Here is a 24,885-nt window from a genome sequence, read left to right as displayed (position 1 = left end):
TTTAAATACCATATATGAAATAGTATTTTCTACTTTTCACTAGATTCAGGCTTCCACATTTTCCTGAAAGTGACCACATTACAGTATAAGAGGCTCCAATATATTGTTCAGAATCTTCAATAGTACTAGAAATGTTTTCTATCAGATATTTATTGAAACAACTTGTTAGCTTGTTAAGGTTTAGAAATCTGACACACAAAATTGTTTCAGCAAAGCTCTGTTCATAGAATTGATGCTTTTGAACTGTGGTGCTGGAGAAGACTCTTGAGAGTCCCTTGGACTGCAAGATCAAACCAGTCTATCTTATAGGAAATCAACCCTGAATATTTATTGGAAGGACTGAAGCTGAAGCTCCAATACTGTGGCCACCTGATGTCAAGAGCCGACTCACTGGAAAAGACCCTGATGCTGGGAAAGACTGAGGACAGGAGGAGAAGGGGTGACAAAGGATGAGATGGTTGGATGTCATCAATGACTCAATGGACATGAGGTTGAGCAAACTCCTCGAGATAGTGAAGGACAGGGAAGCCTGGCATGCTGCAGTCCATGGGGTTGCAAAGAGTCAGACACGACTGAGCGACTGAACAACAACAATGGTCATAGCGCATGGGGTAGAGCTGTACTTATAAGCAATTTTACCTCAAGTTAAAATTTTTCAAAAACTTTTCTTGAAAATAAGTACACAAGTTATTTTTAGTGTGTGGGCCTGTGGAAACATGATAGCCTTTGATGTATCAAGTATCTTCTTTAAGAATAGGGAACTCATTATTTAGTCTATATATAATTTGACTGAACACTATGTTGCCATGGATGTAGAGAAATAGAAATTCTTAGACATTTCTGGTGGGAGTGTGAATTGATAAATTCTCAGTGAACAATTTGAAAAATATCTATAAATGAAAGTACATATGCTCTTTGACCCAGTAATTCCATTTCTGAGAAATTATCCTACTGGTAAATGTGGGAAACGAATTTCCTATCAGGTTCTTCATTGTGATAATGTTCATAATAGCACAGTATTGGAATCAATCTTAACATCATCTGTGAAAGACTGGTTAAAGACAGTTTGGTATGTTCACACAATGAAAACTACAGAGCTACAAAAAAAGAATATGGGAGCATTTTTTATTTTGTTATGGAATGATTGCTAAGATATCTTAAGTGAAGAAAGTGCCTAGTAGAACAATGTGTATAGGTTTGTTATAATTTATGGAATATCTTTATCTATCCCTTCCCCTGCTACCTCCCTTCCTGGATTTGTGTTGAATATCTCTGTAAGAAACTGCTAACACTGGTTGCCTCTGTGGGAAGAACCTTATGGTAAGAGAGGTAGGAGGGGATTTATTTTCATTGTGTCTCCTCTAAATATTTTGAATTTTGAACACTATATGTATTGTGTTTTACATTAAAAAGAAATCCAACTTTGAATGAGTCCATTTGAACCCTACATATGTCACAACAAAGAAGAAGTCATCATGTACTGAGATCTAGTACTCTGAAGGTATAACTGCCCATAAAACAGAACAAAGCCGGTATCTTCTAAAAAGCTTTTGCTTGCCTTCATCTCATCAAATCCAACATGGAGGCATAGACTATGACACTCCATTGCCAGACCTTAGTGAAACAGAAATAACAGCAAAACTGGAACATAACCACCCAACTCAGGGGGAGGTAGAATGAGTCAGATCAACTGCATATTAGGAAAGTATAGCTCCATTTCTGCTTCAAGAGTAACCATGACTCACAGTAGAAAATGAGATAAAGCCCATCACACATACAACTTGTCACTTCTTTACCTGCTTGGGAACTGTGATAATTAAACCAACTAACATTTTATAAAGAGTTTAGAATCCCTTGATAGCAAAGTGTTATATAAGAATTATATAATCTCATGAAGTTCATATAAGAATTTTATAAGCTTTCTAGTCTTTAAAAAAATAAAGTTAATGTTCTCATTATAAGCAAGAAATTAATTGTGACTCAAAATGGATCTCTGTGTTTCCATCCTAGAAAAGAGGTAAGTTTCTATTTTAGAGGTTTGGTCTGAGTTTTGTCTATTATATCCTCATACAAAATGCTTTTATTTCCAAGGATCATTCTCTTTCTAAGAAATATCCTTCTGTATGTACAAGAACTGCATTCCTTAAATGTTTGCGTGTAAGTACGGAGGCTCACTCTGAGCTTGCAAATTATATGCAGGTACTCTTTACCTCCCAGGCAGAGATGAGTGCAGGATTTGTCCCTGAGCTGTTTTAATTTTAGCAATTATTCTTACAAAATTCCTTGAGAAGAAACATTTAGAAATCCATTCAAATTTAAACTACAAACTTATTTATTCTTGAAAGAGTTTGTCCTGTACTTTAACATACTTCTTTCAGGATTATGGTTTTCCAAGAGGAATGAGGTTGTTATTAAAAGAAAGCAAGCCTCTGTCAGTTTCAAAATGGATCCTGAATGAAACTGACAGCTGCTAAAGCATGTCCATGAATTTTTGTTCAACAGCATTAAATAAATAATTAGAGATTCTTTGAAGAGTATTGGAAACATTCAGGTCTGTAGTCAGTATTTACTAAGTTTCCTTTCAGACAGTCTGGAGTTACTGGTGGTGTATATTCAGTGAGACTGTCTGCAAATGATTCCCAGGCAAGTGAGATTTTTTTCCTCTACCCTTTTTCCTTTGAGAATAAGCAAGGACTTGAATCGCTAAGCATTATCTTCTCTCTAAAGCCTTCCTGTTAACCTCAGATTAAATTGAACCTAAATTCTGTAATTGCTTTGTTTTGCTCTGCTTTTGCCTTCACACTGTCTTATTGTAAGTCTGTCTCTTTTTGCCTATATACCATTCTGTCCCCTTGACTCAAGCTAAGCCTGTGGGTGTCATTAACATTTTTCATCCTTTGTATTAACAAACATAGTATACATCTTTAAAAACGCATGTCCTTTTTATATGTGTATGTACTCAGTCACTTAGTCCTGGCTGACTCTGTGACCTCATGGACAACAGCCTGCCCGGCTCCTCTGTCCATGGATTTCCCAGGCACAAATACTGGAATGGGTTGCCATTTCCTCCTTCAGGGGATCTTCCCAACCCAGGAATCAAACCCACGTCTCCTCCATTGGCAGGCAAATTCTTTCCCAGTGAACCACCTGGGAAGAACATTCTTTGTATATGAGGCAGGAAAGGTAGTATTTCTGTGTGGAAGGGGTGTATAAACAGTAGTTTTGTTGGAAAGGGTAAAAGGATGTTGAGAAATGTCAATCGTCAATATTAAAATACATGAAGAGGTGATGGAGGTTGTGTGGGGTTAAGGAAAAGAGAGCTACAATTTATTAACCTTAGGTTATTCTTATTAAGTTGGGTGTGTCATTCTCCTATACTAACAAGTGAATGAGAACACGTGTGTAAGAAAACAAGAATGTGAGAACAGATTGTACGAGAGACTAACAGAGTTCTTCATGGGCTCAAGGAGAATGCATGCATCTAGTCATGGCAGTTGGCAAAAGCTTCTCATGAGTTAGCATCCAGGATGGTCCTTTGGACAGGTAAATATGAAAGGGGTGGGTATTCCCAAAGGTGTAGGATTAAAACTCACCCTTACCTCCTTTAAACCTTTGCTCAAAGGCCATCTTTTTAATGATGTCTTTCTGACCATTCTATTTAAAATTATACTGCATGTCTTTCAGTGTTCTTCCTGCTTTACTTTTGCCCAACAAATATGACCATTTGATATTAATATTTTTTTAAACATTTTTTGGGATCAGGTCTATGATATTTTGGGCTATCTCTCAGAAACTAGATTCTGTAACCAAATCCTGAATCTAAACATAATTCTCAAATCTTATTATAATTTTTGGCTTCCTAGTCCTGGTCACTGTCCCCGCTCCCTAACTCAATGGGAGCCACTTTGAGGGTATTGGAAAAAGTAGGCTGAAGTGGAAAGGTAGAAAAAGAACTCGATCTAAGTCACTTTGCAGGAACTTCCCTGGCAGTCCAGTGGTCAAGACTTCGCCTTCCAATGCAGGGGGTGGAGGTCTGATCCCAGGGCAGGGACTAAGATCCCACTGCCTTGGAGCCAAAAAAACAAAACATAAAACAGAAGTGATACTGTAACAAATTCAATAAAGACTTTTAAAATGGTCCACATTAAAAAAAAAAAAACCTTTAAAAAAAAGTCACTTTGCAAATCTGAGAAATCTTAATGAACCCTTTTTTCTGAAAAGCTCTTTCAGTTTTATTTTCCTCTGTTTAGAATCTAGAAGCATTTTTCTTGCCTTTTTATTCCCCCAATTCCTTTTCATTTCTGTTTGTAAACTGGTCAGTTCCTGCCTGAATTCAGCTCCTTGTGATACCTTTCTGTAAACAAAGAAAAGAACCAATGCATGTTAATATTCTGGATATTTGCAACTACTTTCCTTAGAGCTATAGGATCAATGTAAAAGTCACTCAGTTGTGTCCAACTCTTTGCCACCCCATGGACGGTAGGCTGCCAGGCTTCTCTGTCCTGGGATTTCCCAGGTAAGAATACTGGAGCGGGTTGCCATTCCTTTCTCCAGGAGAACTCCCCAACCCAGGGATCAAACTCTGGTCTCCTGCATTGCAGGCAGATTCTTTACTGTCTGAGCCACCAGGGTAGCTGGATCAATAAGTACTTTTTTTGGGACAGCTGATATCAGTTTAGCTGATAGTTTAAATGTTATTATATAACATTGGTCTTTCTCTCTCCAGATGGTGATGTCTAGGTTCCTTCCATCTACTGCCCAGTTGCTAAGTTAATGCCAAATATTTTTGTTTAAGATAGCACTCTGTTGTACCACCTTCAGTATTAGCTGTGATGATGCTGAAGGGCAGAATATACAACCCAGGGTGGTCTGGCTAAGACTCCATGCTCCCAATGCCAGGGGCCAGGGTTTGATCCCTGGTCAGGGAACTAGATCCCACACGTCACAACTAAGACCCAGTGCAGCCAAATAATTGAATAACTATTTAAAAAAGAATATGCCATCCCAAAATATGAGGAGTTCAGGACAAGCCACTTTCAGGGGTGCTGCTTTGGTATTTTGATTATTTTAAGCTTTAAGCACTTGAAAAACAGCAAATGCAGGAAGAAACTTTTTTATTTTCCTTATCTGCCTGAAAATATTAATACATTCTCTAAAAAAAACTTTCCTGTAACAGTCGTAACTCTCTTCCCTAGGAGTTTCCTCAACCAGGGAAGCCTGACTCTTATCATAAGAGAGGAGACTAGAAACTGAAGGACAGTCAGCCTTGCACCCTAATAGGCACATCAACTCACAGACGTTTAATTCTACAATGCTTGTTAGTGATAAACTCATATTTCACTATGGTCTTTGATTTTTTTCCCTTATGTGTGATATAGTCTAAAAGTTTGTAAGCATACTCTGCATTTGTCCTTAAGATAACTCTGACTTCTGTGTTTCTGAGTGCTCAGTTGCTCAGTTATGTCTGACTCTGTGCAACCCCATGGACTGTTGCCTGCCAGGCTCCTCTGTCCATGGAACTTTCCAAGCAAGAAAACTGGAGTAGGTTGCCACTTCCCACTCCAGGGGATCTTCCTGACCCAGGATCGAAATTACATCTCTTGAGTTTCCTGCATTGGTAGGCAGATTCTTTACCATCTACTATTTAATTACAGTTATCTGGAATTCTGATTATAACCCCAGCTTCCTGGACATTTTCTGGAGACCATAAGCATAGATTTGATGAAGAGAATGAGGCTAGATATTTTTGGTCAGAGAATTAACTTTTATGGCTATGTTCCTTACATTCCTTATCTGAGATGGAATCTACTCATAATTGTATGATATAGATGTCATTTGTATAATTTATGGAGGAATAAATTATCCTAGGTAATATCCTTAGTCCTGTGAAAGTCAACCTTTAGTATACATCCTTTACCTTGATCAACTCTGATCAATTGATCTCTTGACCAATAAGGGCTCTGATACTCTTAAAAGAGATCAGGTGACCCCAAGAGATTGTTATGCCAAAATCAGTGTTTATTTCATAGTCTATAAATTGTTTTGCCTGATATTTTTGAAATACATATAATAAACGATAAGATCTGTGATATGTAGAGTCAACTTTACATTTGCTTAAATAGAAAGACCTCATTTGCTGCCACTATTTCTCCTCCAGTCTCTTAGCTGCTTCTCCATTATTCACATAGTCATAGTAGAAAAATAATTTTTTAATGTTTGACATCAATTATTTAGATATACTAAAATAAAATGTGCTGGGATGGTTTGAACACATTATTAATCAATAAATAAAGAAGCAGTCTTGTTGCTGGGGGTGGCAGGAGAGATGGCTCACTGGCCAGGCCCTCAGCCCTTCTGGATAATATTGTGAAGGGAGCCAGGTTGGTCCGTGGCAAGCCCCCAGTTCCTTCCATCCAGACTCCCCCTTTTAGCACATCCACATCTCAGTGTTCTTTCTTGCTCTCAGCTGGCCGCCCGAATAATCTCAGCAAAAGTTTTTTTCCAAACCTGATAAAGATTTCAGATGAAACCTCCTGAAATCATGTTCAAAAGGAACTCCTTTAAATTAAAAAAGTCTTTTGTGAAATGGATGCAGGATGACTCCATTTTTTTTTCATCTAAAAACTGGGATAATAATCCCAATCTTTAAATTGCAGCAATTACATGATAAATATTTGATACTTAGAATGTTTGGCACATAGTAAGTGAAGAACTGTTAAATCCCTTCTCTTTTTTTGGTGGGTTGAGGGATTCAAAATCATCCTTTAATATGGCTTCCCTGGTGGCTCAGATGGTAAAGAATCTGCCTGCAGTGCAGGAGACCTGGGTTCAATTCTTGGGTTGGGAAGATCCCCTGGAGAAGGAAATGGCAACCCCCTCCAGTATTCTTGCCTGGAAAATCCCATGAACAGAGGAGCCTGATGTGTTACAGTACATGCGGTCACAAAGAGTCAGACAGAACTGAGTAACTAACATTTTAATAGCTACTCCCTGCCATGACTTTTTTACTTCTATTTCTCTTCAGATGATAGGGTTAGTGAGAATAAGGACCTTAATTTATCTTGTTAACTACCATATCTCTGGGGCTAAAGCAAAGGTGCTGTGTTATGAATATACTGCCTTTTAACTGCAAGTCCACCCTCTTCTTGTCCTGCTTTGTGGTACTCAAGCTGGGCCCTGCAAACATGTCTCCTCTGATGGTTGGTCAGTGCAGGCTTTGTCCGGAGAGGGCTGCAGAGACACAGCAGAGGAAGGAGCCTCTTCTGGTTCCCATGTGCTTTCTTCCCTCCCATGTCACTGCTTTTGGTGGCATATGTGAGTCGTGTCTGTGTGTGTGTGTATGTTGCTCAGTTGTGTCCGACTCTTTGTGACCCCATGGACTGCAGCCTGCCAAGCTCCTCTGTCCATGCGTTTTCCAGGCAAGAATACTGGAGTGGGTTGCCATTTCCTTCTCCAGGGGATCTTCCCAACCCGAGGACTGAAGCCAGTTATTCTTTACTGTCTGAGCCGCCCAACTTGACTCATGTGAGTCTGAGTTGCACTTACTTTGTCGGGTTTTTTGGACCCCATAGCTAACAGTTTCCTTTGGACCAGCTCTGGCCTGCAGGTATCCTGGCTCATTTCTCCACCCGTTGGTGAGCCACTGACTGCAGGGAGGACTGAATCTCTGCCTTGGCATTGGGGGTGGTGAAAAACACTGTTAAGTTCTTAGTCCGTTCGTCAGTTTCTTTCCTATCCCAGGGGTAGAGAGCCCAAGTGCAGTACTCTCTGCCCTTGTATTTACTCTCTTATGCCTTTTAGTAGTCAGTCATCCTTTACTAAGTTAACACTATTGGGTTAGCCAAAAATCTCCTTTGGATTTTCCCATAACATCTGATAGAATGAACATTTTGGCCAACACAATACTGTACATAACATTTTTCTGTTCAAATTATTAGTGTGGTTTCTGACTGGACCTTGGCTGATCTTGTTGACTAAACCAATGGACTGTCTATTCTAAGCCAGACTCCTGATGTGGTGACTGAGGTTTTAGGACAAGGAAGGGTGGGACTACTGAATGAGAGAAGAACACATCCTGCCCTTCTGTTGTTTATCCTCGCATCTAGTCACTTCTTCCTGAGAGCCCAGGGCTTGCTCCCTCATCAGATCACTGCCAGGCTCAGACTTGTCCACCAACACAGAGATGTCTTTTGCCTGTGATCCCAACGTTCTCTCCCTAAGGGGGTGAACAAACAAGACATGTGACTTCTTAAAGATCACTGATCCCTACACTGGGTCAATATCTTCTCCTTGTGAGATCATGATTGTGCCCCCTGGACCATCTCCTTTCTTCTTTCTCAAAAATCTGAGGCTGAGTCTCCGCCCAGTTCACAGTCCACTTTCAAAATGTGACTAAAATGTGAGAGAACAGAAGAACACTCATGATCAGATAGACTTAAAGCAAATGCAATTATCAGGAAAAGATCTAAGAGATATATCTGTGGGACCATGGGAATTTCAATCACTCCACAGTTACACAGCTATGAAAACAAAATGGTAGAAAACAGGAAATGTCTTTAATCAAGTCAAGTCTTTGTGGCTGATGAATATGCAGAAGCTGCTCTGAATTTTTTTAGGGCACAGAGAACTGCCACATAGGCATCCCTAATAACTGTTTTTAGGTTATAAGAAAGGCATGGATTTGTTCATCAAGCTCATCAAGGATGTCAGCACCTTAAAGAGATACAGACACTTTTGATGAAACAGAACAAATAGACTCCGAGAACACCTGAAATCTGATTTTCAAATTGAAGTATTTCTGGTTATTACCATTATTGTAGTCATTGAGTTAGTCAACGCCTGAAGGCAAAATTCTAACGTGACCTGAGCCTCTAGCAGAAAGTGGCAGAACTTAAAGATGATTCTCTCAGAAAACTTACATCAAGCTTTTAGAGAAATCCTACTTCCTTCATCAAACTTCCTTTGTAATTGAAGAGACAGATAATTTCCTTTACCTCACACCTTTGCCTATTTCTTGATACTCCCTTTAACCCATCATTCTATCCAAAAGATGATCTATGATGATAATCTTTCGGATCCTGTTTAAAACATATTCAGTCATACTTATGTTCTTGATTAGAATCCAAGTTAGAGCTGCTTGCATTATAATCATAGGCAAGTAGATGAATGAATGACATCTGTTTATTCCTATAAGGTTTGTTGAGTGTTTACTACAGCCAAGTACTAGGGCGTGTCAGACATTGATTCTACCCAAAGAAGAATGACAAGTACTCTCTGCTCTCAGAAGGTTCTCAGTCTACTGAGGGAGACACAGCATGTCAAAAATAACTGCAATATCAGATCAGATCAGATCAGTCGCTCAGTCGTGTCTGACTCTTTGCGACCCCATGAATCGCAGCACGCCAGGCCTCCCTGTCCATCACCAACTCCCAGCGTTCACTGAGACTCACATCCATTGAGTCAGTGATGCCATCCAGCCATCTCATCCTCTGTCGTCCCCTTCTCCTCCTGCTCCCAATCCCTCCCAGCATCAGAGTCTTTTTCAATGAGTCAACTCTTTGCATGAGGTGGCCAAAGTACTGGAGTTTCAGCTTTAGCATCATTCCTTCCAAAGAAATCCCAGGGCTGATCTCCTTCAGAATGGACTGGTTGGATCTCCTTGCAGTCCAAGGGACTCTCAAGAGTCTTCTCCAACACCACAGTTCAAAAGCATCAATTCTTCAGCGCTCAGCCTTCTTCACAGTCCAACTCTCACATCCATACATGACCACAGGAAAAACCATAGCCTTGACTAGACGGACCTTTGTTGGCAAAGTAATGTCTCTGCTTTTGAATATGCTATCTAGGTTGGTCATAACTTTCCTTCCAAGGAGTAAGCATCTTTTAATTTCATGGCTGCAGTCACCATCTGTAGTGATTTTGGAGCCCAGAAAAATAAAGTCTGACACTGTTTCCACTGTTTCCCCATCTATTTCCCATGATATATTAATATATGTGCCGGCTATAGGGTAACCCAAGTGTGGGAATAATCAACTCTTTCTAAATTTTCCTACATTACAGGTTAGGAAGTAGGGGCACGGATAAATCAGGTAGTTTGCTGACACATATAACATGAAAGGGCTTCCCAGATGGCTCAGTGAAACTGTCTGCTGATGCAGGAGATGCAGGAGACGTCGGTTTAATCCCTGGGTCGGGAAGATCCTCTGGAGAATGGAATGGCAACCTACTCCAGTATTCTTGCCTGGAAAATCTCATGGATAGAGGAGCCGGGTGGGCTACAGTCCATGAGGTCACAGAGTCGGACATGACTGAGCATGCGCACACACAACATGAAAGAGCCTAGATATGAACCTAGGAAGTCTATCTCCAAGGGTTATACTCTCATTCATCACCATGCTAACTGCTTTCCCCAACTGACCTGTATAAGACCTCACATGGTTAAATATTTAATACATGTGTTTGGATGGTCATGGTCCACTCCTTTGAGTCACTGGTACTCACTTATATGCTGGTGCCCATTTCTTTAAAATGAGGTTCCGTCTTTCTCACCGAAAATGATCTCTAAAACCATGTAAGGCAGGGGAAATCACTCCACATTTATGTAACTAGAGAAAAAAATATACTAGAAAACAGGAAACTTCTAAAACCAAGCAAAGTCTTTGTGGCTGATGAATAGGCTATTGTAAGTTCATGGGTCTAGGAAATGGCACCAAAGTGTAGTCTATACATTTGGTCGGAAACCTCTCAGCCACTAAGAAGCTTCATCTCTGCCCTTATAAAGGAACTTCATCTATTCCCACATCCTTGATCCCATGTTCATGTTCTTTAAAAGCAGAAATAAATTCAATTTGACAAAGCAAAAATCACACCCTTCAATTCTTATTATTTTTGGGGTAAAATTATAAGAATAAATACAAAGGGTGATTTACCAAGGACAGGAAAAAAAAGTGAAGCCCAAAGGGTGGGTCTGGAAGGAGTAATGGTCTCTTGTATGTTTTGGCTTGGCTGCATTCCTAGGAGTGCGTGCCTGGCTATGCACTTCTTTAGCACCAATGGAAGACTCACTTATTTCTCTCCCGTCAGTGCCTCCCTGTGTGTGTGTGTGCTTAGATACTCAGTCGTGCCCGACTCCTGTGACCCCAAAGACTGGAGCCCGCCAGGCTCCTCTGTCCATGGGATTCTCCAGGGAAGAATACTAGAGTGGTTGCCATTTTCTTCTCCAACCAGGATCTTCCCAACCCAGGAGTTATATGCGCTGACTGAAATTCAGGGATCTACTAAATTGCAGATCTGTAAGCAACTCATTGCACTGGGGATGGACTGGGGGAGGGAAGATGTTGGTTAAGTACAAAGTGACATAGATGCCCAGATATACTGTCTGTAGAGGGTCAGAATTCAAGGAGAACCCTAAGTGTTAGCCTAATCTTCAAAGGTGTGTGATGTTTATGAGTAGGGCAAAGAGGAGAAGAGCATTCCAGATAAGAGGAATAGCTTAGAAAAAGCCCCTCAGAGAGAAATGACAGGTCAGTACAGCAAGGGTTCTGAGCACTGAGCCAAGGACAAAATGGATGATGAGAAATGCTTAAGAGGCAGGCCGGGTGGGGTTTTCAAGGGATCTGTGTGTCATGCCAAAGAGTTTGAAGTTTATACCCTTGGCCAGTGCTTGATTCTCCTTACCACCTGTGAAGGCACCTAAGGAAATTTTCAAAACACTCTAATAACCAAGGTTCATCTGGAATTTGAGCCTTGGTTATCAGAATTGAATCTGAACTTCTGGCAGTGTGGGGGCCAGATACCAGCTTCCAAGAAGACTCAGTGTACAGCCTGGACTAGAAATACTGTTACTGACAATGAGTTGTTGTTCAGTTGCTCAGTCTTGTCTGACTCTTTGTGACCCCGTGAACTGCAGCATGCCAGACTTCCCTGTCCATCACCAACTCCCAGAGTTTGCTCAGACTCATGTCCTTTGAGTCAGTGATGCCGTCTAACCATCTCATCCTCTGTCACCCCGTTCTCCTCCTCAATCTTTCCCAGCATCAGGGTCTTCTCCAGTTTTGACAATGGGGAACACTTCAAAAGCTTTAAGTAGAGATATGACATGGTCAGTTTTCACTTCAGAAAGATCACCTTGACTACACTATCGGGAACAAATTGAAGTCATAAGTGAGTGATGGGAAGGCAGTTTGGGAGATGAGTGCAAACCAGGCTAGAGACCGTAAGGCCAGAATCAAGGTAGTGGCAGCGAGACTATAGACAAGGTAGGGGCTGTCATCTTTCACTTCATATTTGGTGCAGACTGGAAAGGATATGTATGTGTGGGGTCTGAGGTTGCTTATAAAAATGACCACACATTTTTCTCGTGTCTGTATTCACACCTTGCATGCATACATCACTTCAGTCATGTCCGACTCTTTGTGATCCCATGAATTGTAACCCACCAGGCTCCTCTGTCCATGGGATTCTCCAGCCAAGAATACTAGAGTGGGTTGCCATTCCCTTTCTCCAGGGAATCTTCCCAACCCAGGGATTGAACCTGAGTCTCATATGTCTCCTGCATTGGTAGACAGGTTCTTTACCACTAGCGCCACCCAAAAGCCCACAGTTCACACCTTGAAATCATCTAATCAAGAACTGGAGTCTGTTGTACCTTGGGTCTGGATTGGCCGTTTGACTTCCTTTGGCTGATGGAATGTGGAAGAAGTCCTGAGTTTTGAACTGGGTTTAAGAAGATTTGTAAGTTTGCTTTCAGATCCCCATGACACCCAGACTAGCTACCTAGACTAAGAGACACATGGTTCAGATGTCCTGTCATTCCAGCCCACAGCCAATCCCTAGCCATGAGAGTGATGGTAGGTAGATGAATGAGCCCAGTGGAGATCACCTTCTATGGGAGATTGTGCTGGATCCGGCCTCTTGAGCTGTCCAGTTTCAAGTACTTTAGGAATAACGATTACTATCATCCAACAAGAGCAACTAATTTTAAAGTTTAAAAACTCATCTCAGAACAGGTTGTTTAAAGATCAAAACTAAGAAGTCTTACAAACAGAAAAGAAACATGGTAAACTTAAAATACAGTGGTATTTCACCTTCTAAAGTAAGGGAAATAAAAATAAAAATTAACAAATGGAACTTAATTAAACTTAAAAGCTTTTGCAAAGCAAAGGAAACTATAAACAAGATGAAAAGATGATCTTCAGAAAGGGAGAAAATAATTGCAAATGAAGCAAATGATAAAGGATTAATCTCCAAAATATACAAGCCATTTACACAGTTCAATATCAGAAAAACAACCCAATCAAAAAAGAGACAGAAGACCTAAACAGACATTTCTCCAAAGAAGACTTACAGATGGCCAGTAAACACATGAAAAGATGCTCAACATCACTCATTGTTAGAAAAATGCAAATCAAAACTACAATGAGGTATCACCTCACACCAGTCAGAATGGCCATCGTCAAAAAATCTACAAAGAATAAGCCCTGGAGAGGATGTGTGAAATCCTCTTGCACTGTTGGTGGGAATGTAAATCGATACAGCCACTATGGAGAACAGTATGGAGATTCCTTTAAAAACCAGGAATAAAACTATCATATCACTCAGCAATCCCACTACTGGGCCTATCCTTGAGGAAACCAGAACTGAAAAAGACACATGTGCTCCAATGTTCATTGCAGCACTATTTAAAATAGCTAGGATGTGGGAACTACCCAGATGTCCATCAATGGACAAATGGATAAAGAAGATATGGTACGTATATACAATGGAATATTACTCAGCCATAAAAAGAAACAAATTTGAGTCAGTTGAACTGAGTTGGATGAACAGGATGAGCCTGTTATACCCAGTGAAGTAAGTCAGAAAGTAAAACAAATATCATATATTACTGCATTTATATGGAATCCAGAAAAATGGTATTTATGAACCTATTTGGAGGGCAGCAGTAGATATGCATACATAGAGACAAGACTTGTAGACACAGTGGGGGAAGGAAAGGGTGAGTTCAATTGAGATAGTAGCTTTGAAACATGTACATTACCATGTGTAATATAGATAACTAATGGAAAGTTACTCCATAACCCAGGGAGCTCAACCCAGTGCTCCGTGACAACCTAGAGAGGTGGGATGGGGGTGGGGCAGGAAGGAGGTTCAAGAGAGAGGGGATACACACACACGCACACTTATGACTGATTCACGTTGTTGTACAACAGAAACCAACACAACATTGTAAAGCAAATGTCATCCAATTAACAATAAATTTAAAAAATACAGTGGCATTAGTCCATGGTCATGTTGTCAACTTGAGTAAATTAAATGAAGGATCAGGGTAATCAGAATAAGAATACTGTAGGATTTTTTTTTTTTTTTTTACTTTTGAAAGAATGTTTCCAACGTATTCCTGTCTTTCCCACAGATTGTATTATTTCTCTTAATGTTTCTGTTATTGAGTTTACTAATTACCAATAGCCACACAAAGGGAGGAAAAAACTGCATACCACCTCTGAAATTTGTATTCCTGAAATGTAATCCATAACTGCATTTGAACATACTGCCTGGATTATAAGAAGCTTTCTTTCAAAAATCATGCCAGAGAAAGCAAAAGCAAAGTTGCTTCATTGCTTTACAAAGCCTTTAACAGAAAAATGTAAATGCTATTTCCTGCCCCAAACATTTTGACAGATTAAAGTTTTGGTCTCTTCTTCACATTTATCTTTCAATATCATTCAAAATGCTTGTGTGTATCATCAGCTAACTTACTGAGTCACTGGCTGTTTGAGGTTATCCTATTAGATTTTTATTGCTAAGTTACCATAAATTTAGTGGTGCAGTTTTTTACTTTACCATTTCTGTAGGTCAGAAGTGGGTTGGTTTTCTGCTTAGGGTGTCACAGGGCTGCAATTAAGGTGCCAGCTTAAAATGCAGTCTCATCTGGGGCTCAGGATCCTCTTACATTCTCACCGGTTGATGGTAAAATTTACTTCATTGCGATTGTAGGACTGAGGTCCCTGTTTTTCTCCTAGTCAGCTGTCAAAAACTAGAGACCTCCTGCAGTTTCTTGCTACGTGGCAGCTCTCAGCCTAGATGTTTGATTTCCTCCAGGCCAGCAGGAGTCTTTCTGATTTCCTCTTTTTGCAATCATGTGGGGGAAAGCACTCTGTTTTTAAAGTGTTCATCCGATTAGGTCAGGCCCACCTGAGCAATCTCCCTACTTTAAGATCAACTGACTTGGTACCCTACTTACATTTGCAAAATCCTTTAAAAGCAGTGCCTAGATTAGTGTTTGATGGAATAGCTGGGAGAAGGTGTGTATATACCAGGGCTAAAAATCTTCAAGATCATCTTAGAATTCTGTCTCTCATAGCAAGGCTTAAGAGATCCTCTAATGGCACAATCAGTTTCTAATGAAACTCAGAACAAGTAACTCCTGCAGCAAGAATTCTATCATTTATCTTCCTCCTTACAAGTTCCCTAATCCATTAAACTGTCCAGTTGGATGTTGGAACTTGTGAGCTTCTAGGGACCACAGGTGTTCTGGACTCCTGTGGGTCCAGCTGCATGACTTGGGTGGGTACCAAGAAGGATTAAAAGAAGAGAGGGGTCAACTAGAGCACAAAGCTGAGGAGGGAGGTCACACCTGGGCAAGGCAGCAGCCAAGTTCACAACTGAGCAGAGAGAAAGGATAAAGCCTGCCTCATATGAAGTGCAGCTTTTTCCCCATGGAAATTTATGACTCTAGATATGTCACTCAAAGATACCAAGAAAACTAATATTTTTGAGGATATGTTTTAGTTGGAAAAAAATGATAAAATTTCAGACACAGGGCAGTTTTTTTTATCCCACAGATCTCTGAAGAGAAAATTGGAAACAAACATCATTAGTTTTTCTTTCACCAAGGCTGTGTCAATTCTCTAAGAGAAACTTTGTGATCTTACATAAAGCCATTTTTGTTTCTTCAGAGCACAGCGAATTTGCAAGGAAATGTAGGCAGACCATGGTGTTCAGACTTTAATTTTACTCACCTGCAAACTCTCCCCTCTCCATCATAATTTTATTTAAATCATGGTTATGCTCTTAATTAACAATTTAATTGGTTGGTGCTTTCTCAATCCAGTTCTCTGGAGGCATGGTTTTCTGTTTAACTTTCTTGTTTTAATTCTTCAGTGAAACCATGAAATTTAATTAGGAAAGTAACCAGCTTTGTAACAGCAGTTCTCTGTCTAATTAGCTATGCTCTGACAGTACCTTCTCAGATTCCATTCAGCATTGCACACACACTTTGCATTTGTTCAGGTTTCAGATGAGGCATTGTGAATTTAGCCCAAGCACATATTCCAATTGTTTTTCATTTTTCCATAAATGCTTGGTTACAGCCAGTGAAAACAGAAAAAGTAACTTAGAGCATTCCTGTGTGCATGTGCTAAGTCACTTCAGTCGTGTCTGACTCTGTACAACCCTATGAACCACAGCCCGCCAGGCTCCTCTGTCCATGGGATTTCTCAGGCAGGGATACTGGAGCGGGTTGCCAGGCCCTCCTCCAGGGGATCTTCCTGACTCGGGGATTGAATTTGCATCTCTTAACATCTCCTGCATTGGCAGGTGAGTTCTGTACCACTAGTACTATCTTGGAAGTCCTAAAGCATTTATATATGCTGTTAAACCAAGAGCCATCAAAGCCCAAGATATAGAAATGTTATCTTACTGTGCTTATTCATTTCTATTGCTGCAGGACAAATGACCACAAGCTCAGCTTAAAACAATCCCCATTTATCATCTTACAATTCTATAGGTTGAAAGTCCAGATGCAGCTGGCTGGATTTTTTTCTTGAAGATTTCCCCAAGCAAAGATCAAGGTACAAGCTGGGCTGGAATTTTCATCTGGACCTCAGGGTCGTTTTCCAAGCTTGTATGCTTGTGGCAGAATTCTTATGGTTGTGGGACTGACATCTCCATCTCCCTGCTGCCTATCACTGGGGAGGGCTCTGATGTCCTAGAGGCCACTCTCCTTATCACATGGCTCCCATGTGCGGTTCACAACACAGCAGCTTGATTCTAGGCCAGTGGGAGCACTTCTCTGACTTCTTTGTCTGTGAACAGCTGGGGAAAACGCTCTGCTTTTAAGAGGCTTGTCTGGTTAGGTCAGGCCCACCCTGGTACTCTCCCTTCTGCCACATAATACATTATATATCAAGAAAATGACTATCTTATCGTATTAACAGCTCTCCCTGCCTCCACCTCTCCACACACACACACTCAGAGGAGGGATTATGCGGGATGTGTACACCATGGGATAGAAATTGTGAGGCCACCTTAGGATTCTGCCCGCCACACTATGCTGCAGGGAAAGAAGGCAACTGAAAGCCTCTGGCAAACTCTCCTCTCTCTCCGTGGAGGCAGTGCACAGGGTGTGCTGAAGAGCTAACAATGGCCCCAATTCTGTCCCGCCAGCTCCACAGGGCATCGGATGGCAGACGGTCACATTCTTTCTTCTCTGCAGGCTGCTTTCTCTGCCTGGCCAGAATTGCCATTTTCAGCAGTGCAAGAGGATCACGGGATGAAATCACATGAATTTAAAAATTACATCAAGTTAACATGACACTTTTGGATAGAAATTTATTTAAGCTCCGGGCCTCAAACTTCAGCCCAATAAAACAGTTTATAGGCTGAGCCGTAAGAGTCCTCCAGCAATCACTGAAACTGGGGGTGGTCTTGGTGACCCCCTGACTCAAGGAATAAAGTAGGTAAGAGCATGATATTGATCACATTCTGAGACCGGGCTCCACTGCCCTGCAGACTCAGCTTTAATCCTCTCCATTGTGACTAGGATCAGAGAACACAGACTAGAGTCAGGAGGTGGGCTGACCTGGGCTCTAGAAGGCTTGGCACTGCCTAGATGTGTATTCTGCCCTGTGACCTGGGCAAGTTCCTCAACCTCTATCTGTCTCTCCCAGTTTCTCTGTCTGTTCAGTTGCTCAGTCATTCCGACTCTTTGTGACTCCATGGACTGTAGCATGCCAGCCTTTCCTGTCCATCACCAACTCCTGGAGCCTGCTCAAACTCATGTCCATTGAGTTAGTGATGCCATCCAACCATCTCATCCTCTGTCATCCCTTTCTCCTCCTGCCTTCAATCTTTCCCAGCATCAGGGTCTTTTCCAGTGAGTCAGTTCTTTGCATCAGGTGGCCAAAGTATTGGAGCTTCAGCTTCATCATCAGTTCTTTCAATGAATATTCAGGATTGATTTCCTTTAAACCAGTCAAGATTGACTGGTTTGATATCCTTGCAGTCCAAGGGACTCTCAGGAGTCTTCTCCAACACCACAGTTCAAAAGCATCAATTCTTCAGTGCTCAGCCTTCTTTATGGTCCAACTCTTACATCCATACATGACCACTGGAAAAACCATAGCTTTGACTAGATGGACCTTTGTTGGCCAAGTAATGTCTCTGCTTTTTAATATGCTGTCTAGGTTGGTCATAACACAGCAGTAATAACAATACCCAATTCATTGTGTTGTTGAAATGAGGCAATTCTGGAAAGCACTTAGCACTGTGACCATCACACAGTGACCGTGAGGGGCCGGATGTAATTGTCTGTGACATGGACTCAGAGTATCATTAACACTTGAAATATTAACTCCAACTCCCTCCCCTTCACTCTGCTCCCCTCTTTCCTCAACAGTCCCTTCCCCTAAGCCCCTTCACATCCAAATCATTTCCTTCCCTGGTTTATTCCCTTTCCTTAAGGACCTAATGAAAACAATATACAGGAACATATTTTTCTGTACACATTTTTTCTGTATATGATTTTGTGTTTTTCTTAAGTACCAAAAGTTACGACGTAAATGTGCTGTTATCAGGGTCTACCATCTTGTCTAGGCTTAGCATCTTTTGGTTTCATCTACAATGACTGATGAGTTTATAAGAAATTCCCACAGTTCCCACTGATACAATGTTATTGCTTTTGATAATGGTAAGTGATTATCACATATAGAACTATGCAATTTCATTTTCATAACTCTATAAGGCCTGCCAGGTAAATATATTCACAAAATGGGGAAAAAGTCCTTTGATGAACAATTTTTTCCCCAATATTTTGTTCAGATTATTTGTTCCCTGAAATACTACACACTAAAATGTAAAGGGGGCTCTTATACTTTTCTAGTGATATGTCTGCTGCTGCTGCTACTGCTAAGTCACTTCAGTCTTGTCCGACTCTGTGTGACCCCATAGACGGCAGCCCACCAGGCTCCCCCGTCCCTGGGATTCTCCAGGCAAGAACACTGGAGTGGGTTGCCATTTCCCTTCTCCAATGCAGGAAAGGGAAAAGTAAAAGTGAAGTTGCTCAGTCGTGTCCGACTCTTCGTGACCCCATGGACTGCAGTCTACCACGCTCCTCTGTCCATGGGATTTTCCAGGCAAGAGTACTGGAGTGGGGTGCCACTGCCTTCTCCGAGTGATATGTCTACCACATGTCAATGGAGACAGAAGCTTCTATTTGAACCTTGCTTTGTTTCACTGCAACTTTTGAGTCCCTGGGGTACTGTTCAGAGAGTGTTCAGGTATTGCTGCTAAAAAATCTATAATGGGGTTGATGATCATATGTGACCAGGGGTAGCTCAATGTCAGTACCCAGAATCAGGGATTCTTTTGAAGGGGAGAGGAGATTTAGGAAATGCCTGGCAAGCTCAGCCTCGTTGGTATTGGAGAAAATCACAAGAGTTTGGAATAAACTCCTGCATCCTCATTCATGAGCCCTTGTCATGAGACTCCAACTTAAATTGGCACTGCCTGTGTAGGAACCATGGATGAGGAGGAAGCAAGCAATCAATAAAAGTTCAAACAAACTTCCTTTGCAAATAAAGTCAGTATCTGAAGGGAAGATGGCAAAGAGAAACATCAAACCAAAAATAAAAGACCCCAAATCTGATAATTATACATATCTCCAGAAGCTACCGAATTTATCCTTCCTCTGTCATCCCCCTAACACCATCTCCAGGTAGAACTGTATGCCAGTCCTAGGACACTTGTTTGTCTATCCCACACTGAGGTTAATGAGCCGCCCTGGTAAATATGCTTTGCTTTCCATTAAAATGAAGCTAGAGCACCACAAACTTTATGGGATGCTTCTGTGCTTAGTAGGCATGGAAAAGAGACCATCAACCCCATTTCTCATCATAACCTTTTAGCTAAAGTTAACACTGAATTATATATAGTAATAGGGAGATGAGAAATCCTCTAACTCTAAAATCCATAGAATTCATCAAAGATTGAATAATCAAAGTCATTCAACCTTTACCAACAGAATCCTCTTATCGGACTCACTGAAACATAGCAAAATTAATTAACTTGAGTTTCTAGCTTATTTTCCTCCGCTCACGTCTGCTTGAAGTTTTAATTAGAAGGAAAGTGTCTAGATAATCAGCAAGAAGATTTCAAGGAGGAGAAGTGAAGCTCTGGAAAATTACTAACTAAATTCTCTCATTCGTTAAGAAAACCTACTGAGCTTCTAATGTTCAAGACACTCATTGAGAACAGAGCAACAAACAAAAATAAGCTCTCTCATGAAGCTTACATTCTACTAAGGGAGATGGAAAATAGACTAGAAAACTGGTCAGATATATACAATTTGGAGTAACCTTAACTATACGTTCCAGGCACTTTCAGGTTAGCTCTTAGCATTTTTTCCCCATGGCTAAGAGTCCAGTGATTTTTTCCCATGAGTCCAGTGATTCAACCTCAGTCAGCAAAGCCTTATAAACACATATGAGCGTAATGACAAATGAGTGGACACTTGCTTACCTTCATTTGGTGGCATATTTTCTTCAGTACAAATGCTTCCTCTTCTGTATTGGGAGTGAGTCTTATCACCTTATCACTATAATAAAGGGAAAAAAATGGTGAGGTATACCCTTTAAAAATAAAGATACAGCCATTTCTATTTTTTTTTTTTTTTAAAAAAAACTGCCTTTGCATTTAGAAAAAACAGCAAAATTTTAGACTGGCCTATAGGAATTTTATTGCATTCTTGGTACTCTGTGATAGTTTTCATCTTTTTTTCCCCCTCTGTCTTAAAACTATTTATTTATTTTTTCATCAGTTTTTGAAGATTACAAATTCACACTCAAGCAGAGAAAGGGGAAAAAAACAGTAACAGTGGCAACAGGACAAGAACTTCCATGATATCTCAGAGCAGATACTGAGAAGGACAGTTCCCGATGACAGGAAAAAAAAAAAGCAAAAAAGCCTACTTAAAATGTTTAACTTTATGCTGAAAAGGAACGTGACTTTTGATAAGAGGACCCATGACATCCATATACAGTGGAACATTTCTGGTTTGGAATCTTTCCACATTGAGAACATAAAGATAAGCCCACCTCTAAGGGACATCTTATTTCTTGAGTACACAGCTTACCGACTGGTATGTGAGACCGAACTGGAGGGAACCCCCTGCCCCCATTGTTTGTGGCCATTAAATACCGATGGCTATAAAATTTTTGTTATTTTTTATTTTTTAAAATTATTGAGGTATAGTTGATCTACAATGTTGTGTTGGTTTCTGGTGTACAGCTGTCATTCAGTTATATATATATATATATTTTTATTTTTCATATTATTTTTCATTATGGTTTTTGAAAGTGATAAAAACTTAAAATCAATTTTTACAGCCATTAAAAATTTTCCACAGTTAAAATTACATCTGAACAGTCTACACAGATTCTGAATTGCCTAAGAAGACTAGAGGTGTCATGCTTTCCACCAGAGAGCTCTCTGCAGCGGTACTTTTCCCCCAGGTGTGCCACACACGTATTATCACTTTCTAATTTTGTCATGATGCGCTTGAGAAGCACAATGCTAGTATATAATAATCACAACTATACATGTATAACTGAATGACTGTGCTGTACACCTGAAACTAACACACTGTAAATCAACTACACTTCAATAAAAAAATTAATTTATCATAGTAAAAAACCCCACAACTGTTCAATGAGTTTTTCATGGAGTAGAAACTTACTAAATATTTATTAGCAGATTGGTATAAAGGAGATCATTGAGAATAATTGGCTTCCAGAGGAAATGTAAGGAAAAATGAAGTATAAGAGGAATGAGTATTTTCCATCATCTTCAATGGCATTTTACAATGACTACAGACAAAATAGAATGCTACCCATACCACATATATAAAGCACAAAACAAAAACTCGAGCAGTTCAGCCATAGCTTCTCTCTCCAGCCTCAAAGTTGTATCAGAAGAAGGATGGAATTTATGAGCTTTCCATGGTTTTACCACTTAGATGAATTGCAGTCTCAAAGACTAGGTTAAAATTAATATGGAGGACATCAGAGCCCAAGGGAGACTTTGGATTTGTTAGACAGTCATTCTTTAGGGCTCTGTGTCCATTTCCCATAATTTTTGCTTTATGGTTTCAAATGACCCTGTTATACCTTCCTTAGGCCTATGAATTAAAAGACCCTTGGCTTGCTGAATGATAATTTAGTATGTTGTACACACTCCTACTCAATATGGTTTTGTAGCTTTGGCTTTTGTATTCCTCAAAAACATCACACAGAACCACCTCTTGCTACCTGTGTCATAAAGTCCATTTTCCTGGAAAGAATAAAAAAGTAGAAGGAAAGGAGAAAAAAAAATCAAGTCACTGTAAAAACAAAACAAAACAAAAAACTTCAACTATGACCTTCGGAATTTAAATGCAATTACACCTCTTCTTTCATTCTTTTTTTTCATTTCTATTACACATTTCTCTGACCTTTGTGTTTTCTGGATTCATCATATCCTGGCCTCTCTCACCTGCCCAATATAATTCTTGGCAAAGAACAACTCCAATGGATGATATGGTTGTTTTTTGAGGAATGGATCGCTTGACAAGTTGCTGAAAAACACCTCCATCTGGGGCCCTGTCAGCTCCTCAAGAGTGCAAAGAAAGCAATCTGTAGCTGTTTTACAGCCATGGGAAGTTTTTGTTTTTTTTTTTAAGATGATGGATAATTCAACCTGGCAATTGGTTCCTCCTCTGTGAGTACAGGATAAAAGGGGACCACCCCTGGGATTATTAACCCTGAAAGTGATTGTTCAAACCCAGTTTTGTCATTTTTACCACAAAAAGTCCACTTCATCTCAGCTTGTAGAAATTTTCAGGTGTGACTTGAGAAATGTGTTTATTACCATTTGATTACTTATCAAAGAACAGAGAATAAGGAAAGCTATTTCGCAAAGCCCATGAAATGTCATACTTTTTTGTAAGCTCATAAATTATATTGGTAACTAGCCAGTAGCCAAAACCCAACAGCTCTTTATTCAGCATGTAAGACCAGTGCCTCCCAAGTGCCCCATTTGTTTTACCAAACAGAAAGCTTATTCTCCCCAGATCCATTAGCTAGTCTTTTTCGAAGTGGTAAACAATAATTCTTGGACTGCAAGGAGATCAAACCAGTCAATCCTAAAGGAAATCAACCCTGAATATTCATTGGAAGGACGGATGCTGAAGCTGAAGTTCCAATACTCTGGCCATCTGACAAAGAGCTTCTCATTGGAAAAGACCCTGATGCTGGGAAAGACTGAAGGCAAAAAAAGAAGGGAGCGGCAGAGGATGAGATGGTTAGATAACATCACCAACTTAATGGACATGAGTTTGAGCAAATTCCAGGAGATAGTGAAGGGCAGGAGAGCATGTGTGTGCTGCAGTCCATAGGGTTGCAAAGACTCAGACATGACTTAGCAACTAACAAAACCAGCAAAACAAAAATTCAGGACCACAAACAGGAAAGTTTCAGGAAGTCAAGTAGCTACTGAAACTTAGGAAAATTAGCTGTGCACAACTATCAGAGAAGATGAACTGAGGCTTCCTTCATAAAGTGAAAGTGTTAGTCTCTCAGTCATGTCTGACTTTGTGACCCCATGGACTGTAGCTGCCAGGCTCCTCTATCCATGGGATTCTCCAGGCAAGAATACTGGAGTAGGTTGCCCTTCCCTTCTCCGGATTTTCCCAATCCTCTATAATGTATCAGTTTTTTTTTTCAACCGCTAGGTGGCAACATCATTTTAAGGCCCCTTGGGATTAAAAACGAGAGACTCAAAGGTCTGAATGCGGGTTAAGGTTAGAGACATGAGTGGGCAACCAGCTACTCATACATATGGGCATTGTAAGTCAGAGATTTCTAACTCAGCCTATATAAAGTTTCCAGAAAGATTGCACAGATGTTTTTAATTACAGTTTAAGGATGTAGTATAGATAACAGGTAAGTAATTGCCCAATATTTATTAATATGCATTCACTAATGCTATACTGATGTTCCGTCCCTTTGTCTTACAGGGCAAATGAGGTTTTGTTGTAATGTTAGCATCAAGTCTGGTTGTAAATTTGTTGACTAATTCTTATGTACCATACGTGCATGCTAAATTGCTTCAGTTGTGTCCAACTCCTCACAACCCTGTGGACTGTAGCCCGCCAGGTTCCTCAGTCCATAGGATTCTCCAGGCAAGAATACTGGAATGTGTCACTATGCCCTCCTCCAGGGGATCTTCCTGACCCCAGGGCGTGAACCTGCGTCTCTTACGTCTCCTGCATTGGCAGACAGGTTCTTTACCACTAGCACCACCTAGGAAGCCCTTATGCACCATAGCAACCATATGAATAAGAATAAATAAATTTAATTGATTTAAAAACTATTATAACCTAGAGGGGTGGGATGGGTTGGGAGGTGGGAGGGAGGTTCAAGAGGGAGGGGACATATGTATAACTATGGCTGATTCATGTTGATGTATGACAGAAACCCATACAACACTGTAAAGCAATTATCTTTTGATTAAAAATTAATTAAAAAGAAACTATTACTGAATGTTTAATGAGATACTAAGTGAAGCCAGACAGAA

The 24,885-nt window shown here is 40.4% G+C and overlaps 1 protein-coding gene across 1 annotated transcript in view; it reads right to left on the bottom strand.

The window, feature by feature from the left end:
• The window catches only part of CPA6 (carboxypeptidase A6), a 309,275-nt gene that overhangs the window by 148,961 nt on the left and 135,429 nt on the right, over positions 1-24,885 (bottom strand). Inside the window, exon 3 of the mRNA XM_025265287.3 lies at positions 20,794-20,869. Coding sequence (XP_025121072.3) covers positions 20,794-20,869 — 76 coding nt within the window. The remainder of the gene's footprint in view (positions 1-20,793; positions 20,870-24,885) is intronic.

This window comes from Bubalus bubalis, chromosome 15, assembly GCF_019923935.1.
Source record: "Bubalus bubalis isolate 160015118507 breed Murrah chromosome 15, NDDB_SH_1, whole genome shotgun sequence".
Taxonomy (NCBI): Eukaryota; Metazoa; Chordata; class Mammalia; order Artiodactyla; family Bovidae; genus Bubalus; species Bubalus bubalis.
This window is presented reverse-complemented; position numbering and strand designations above follow the sequence as displayed.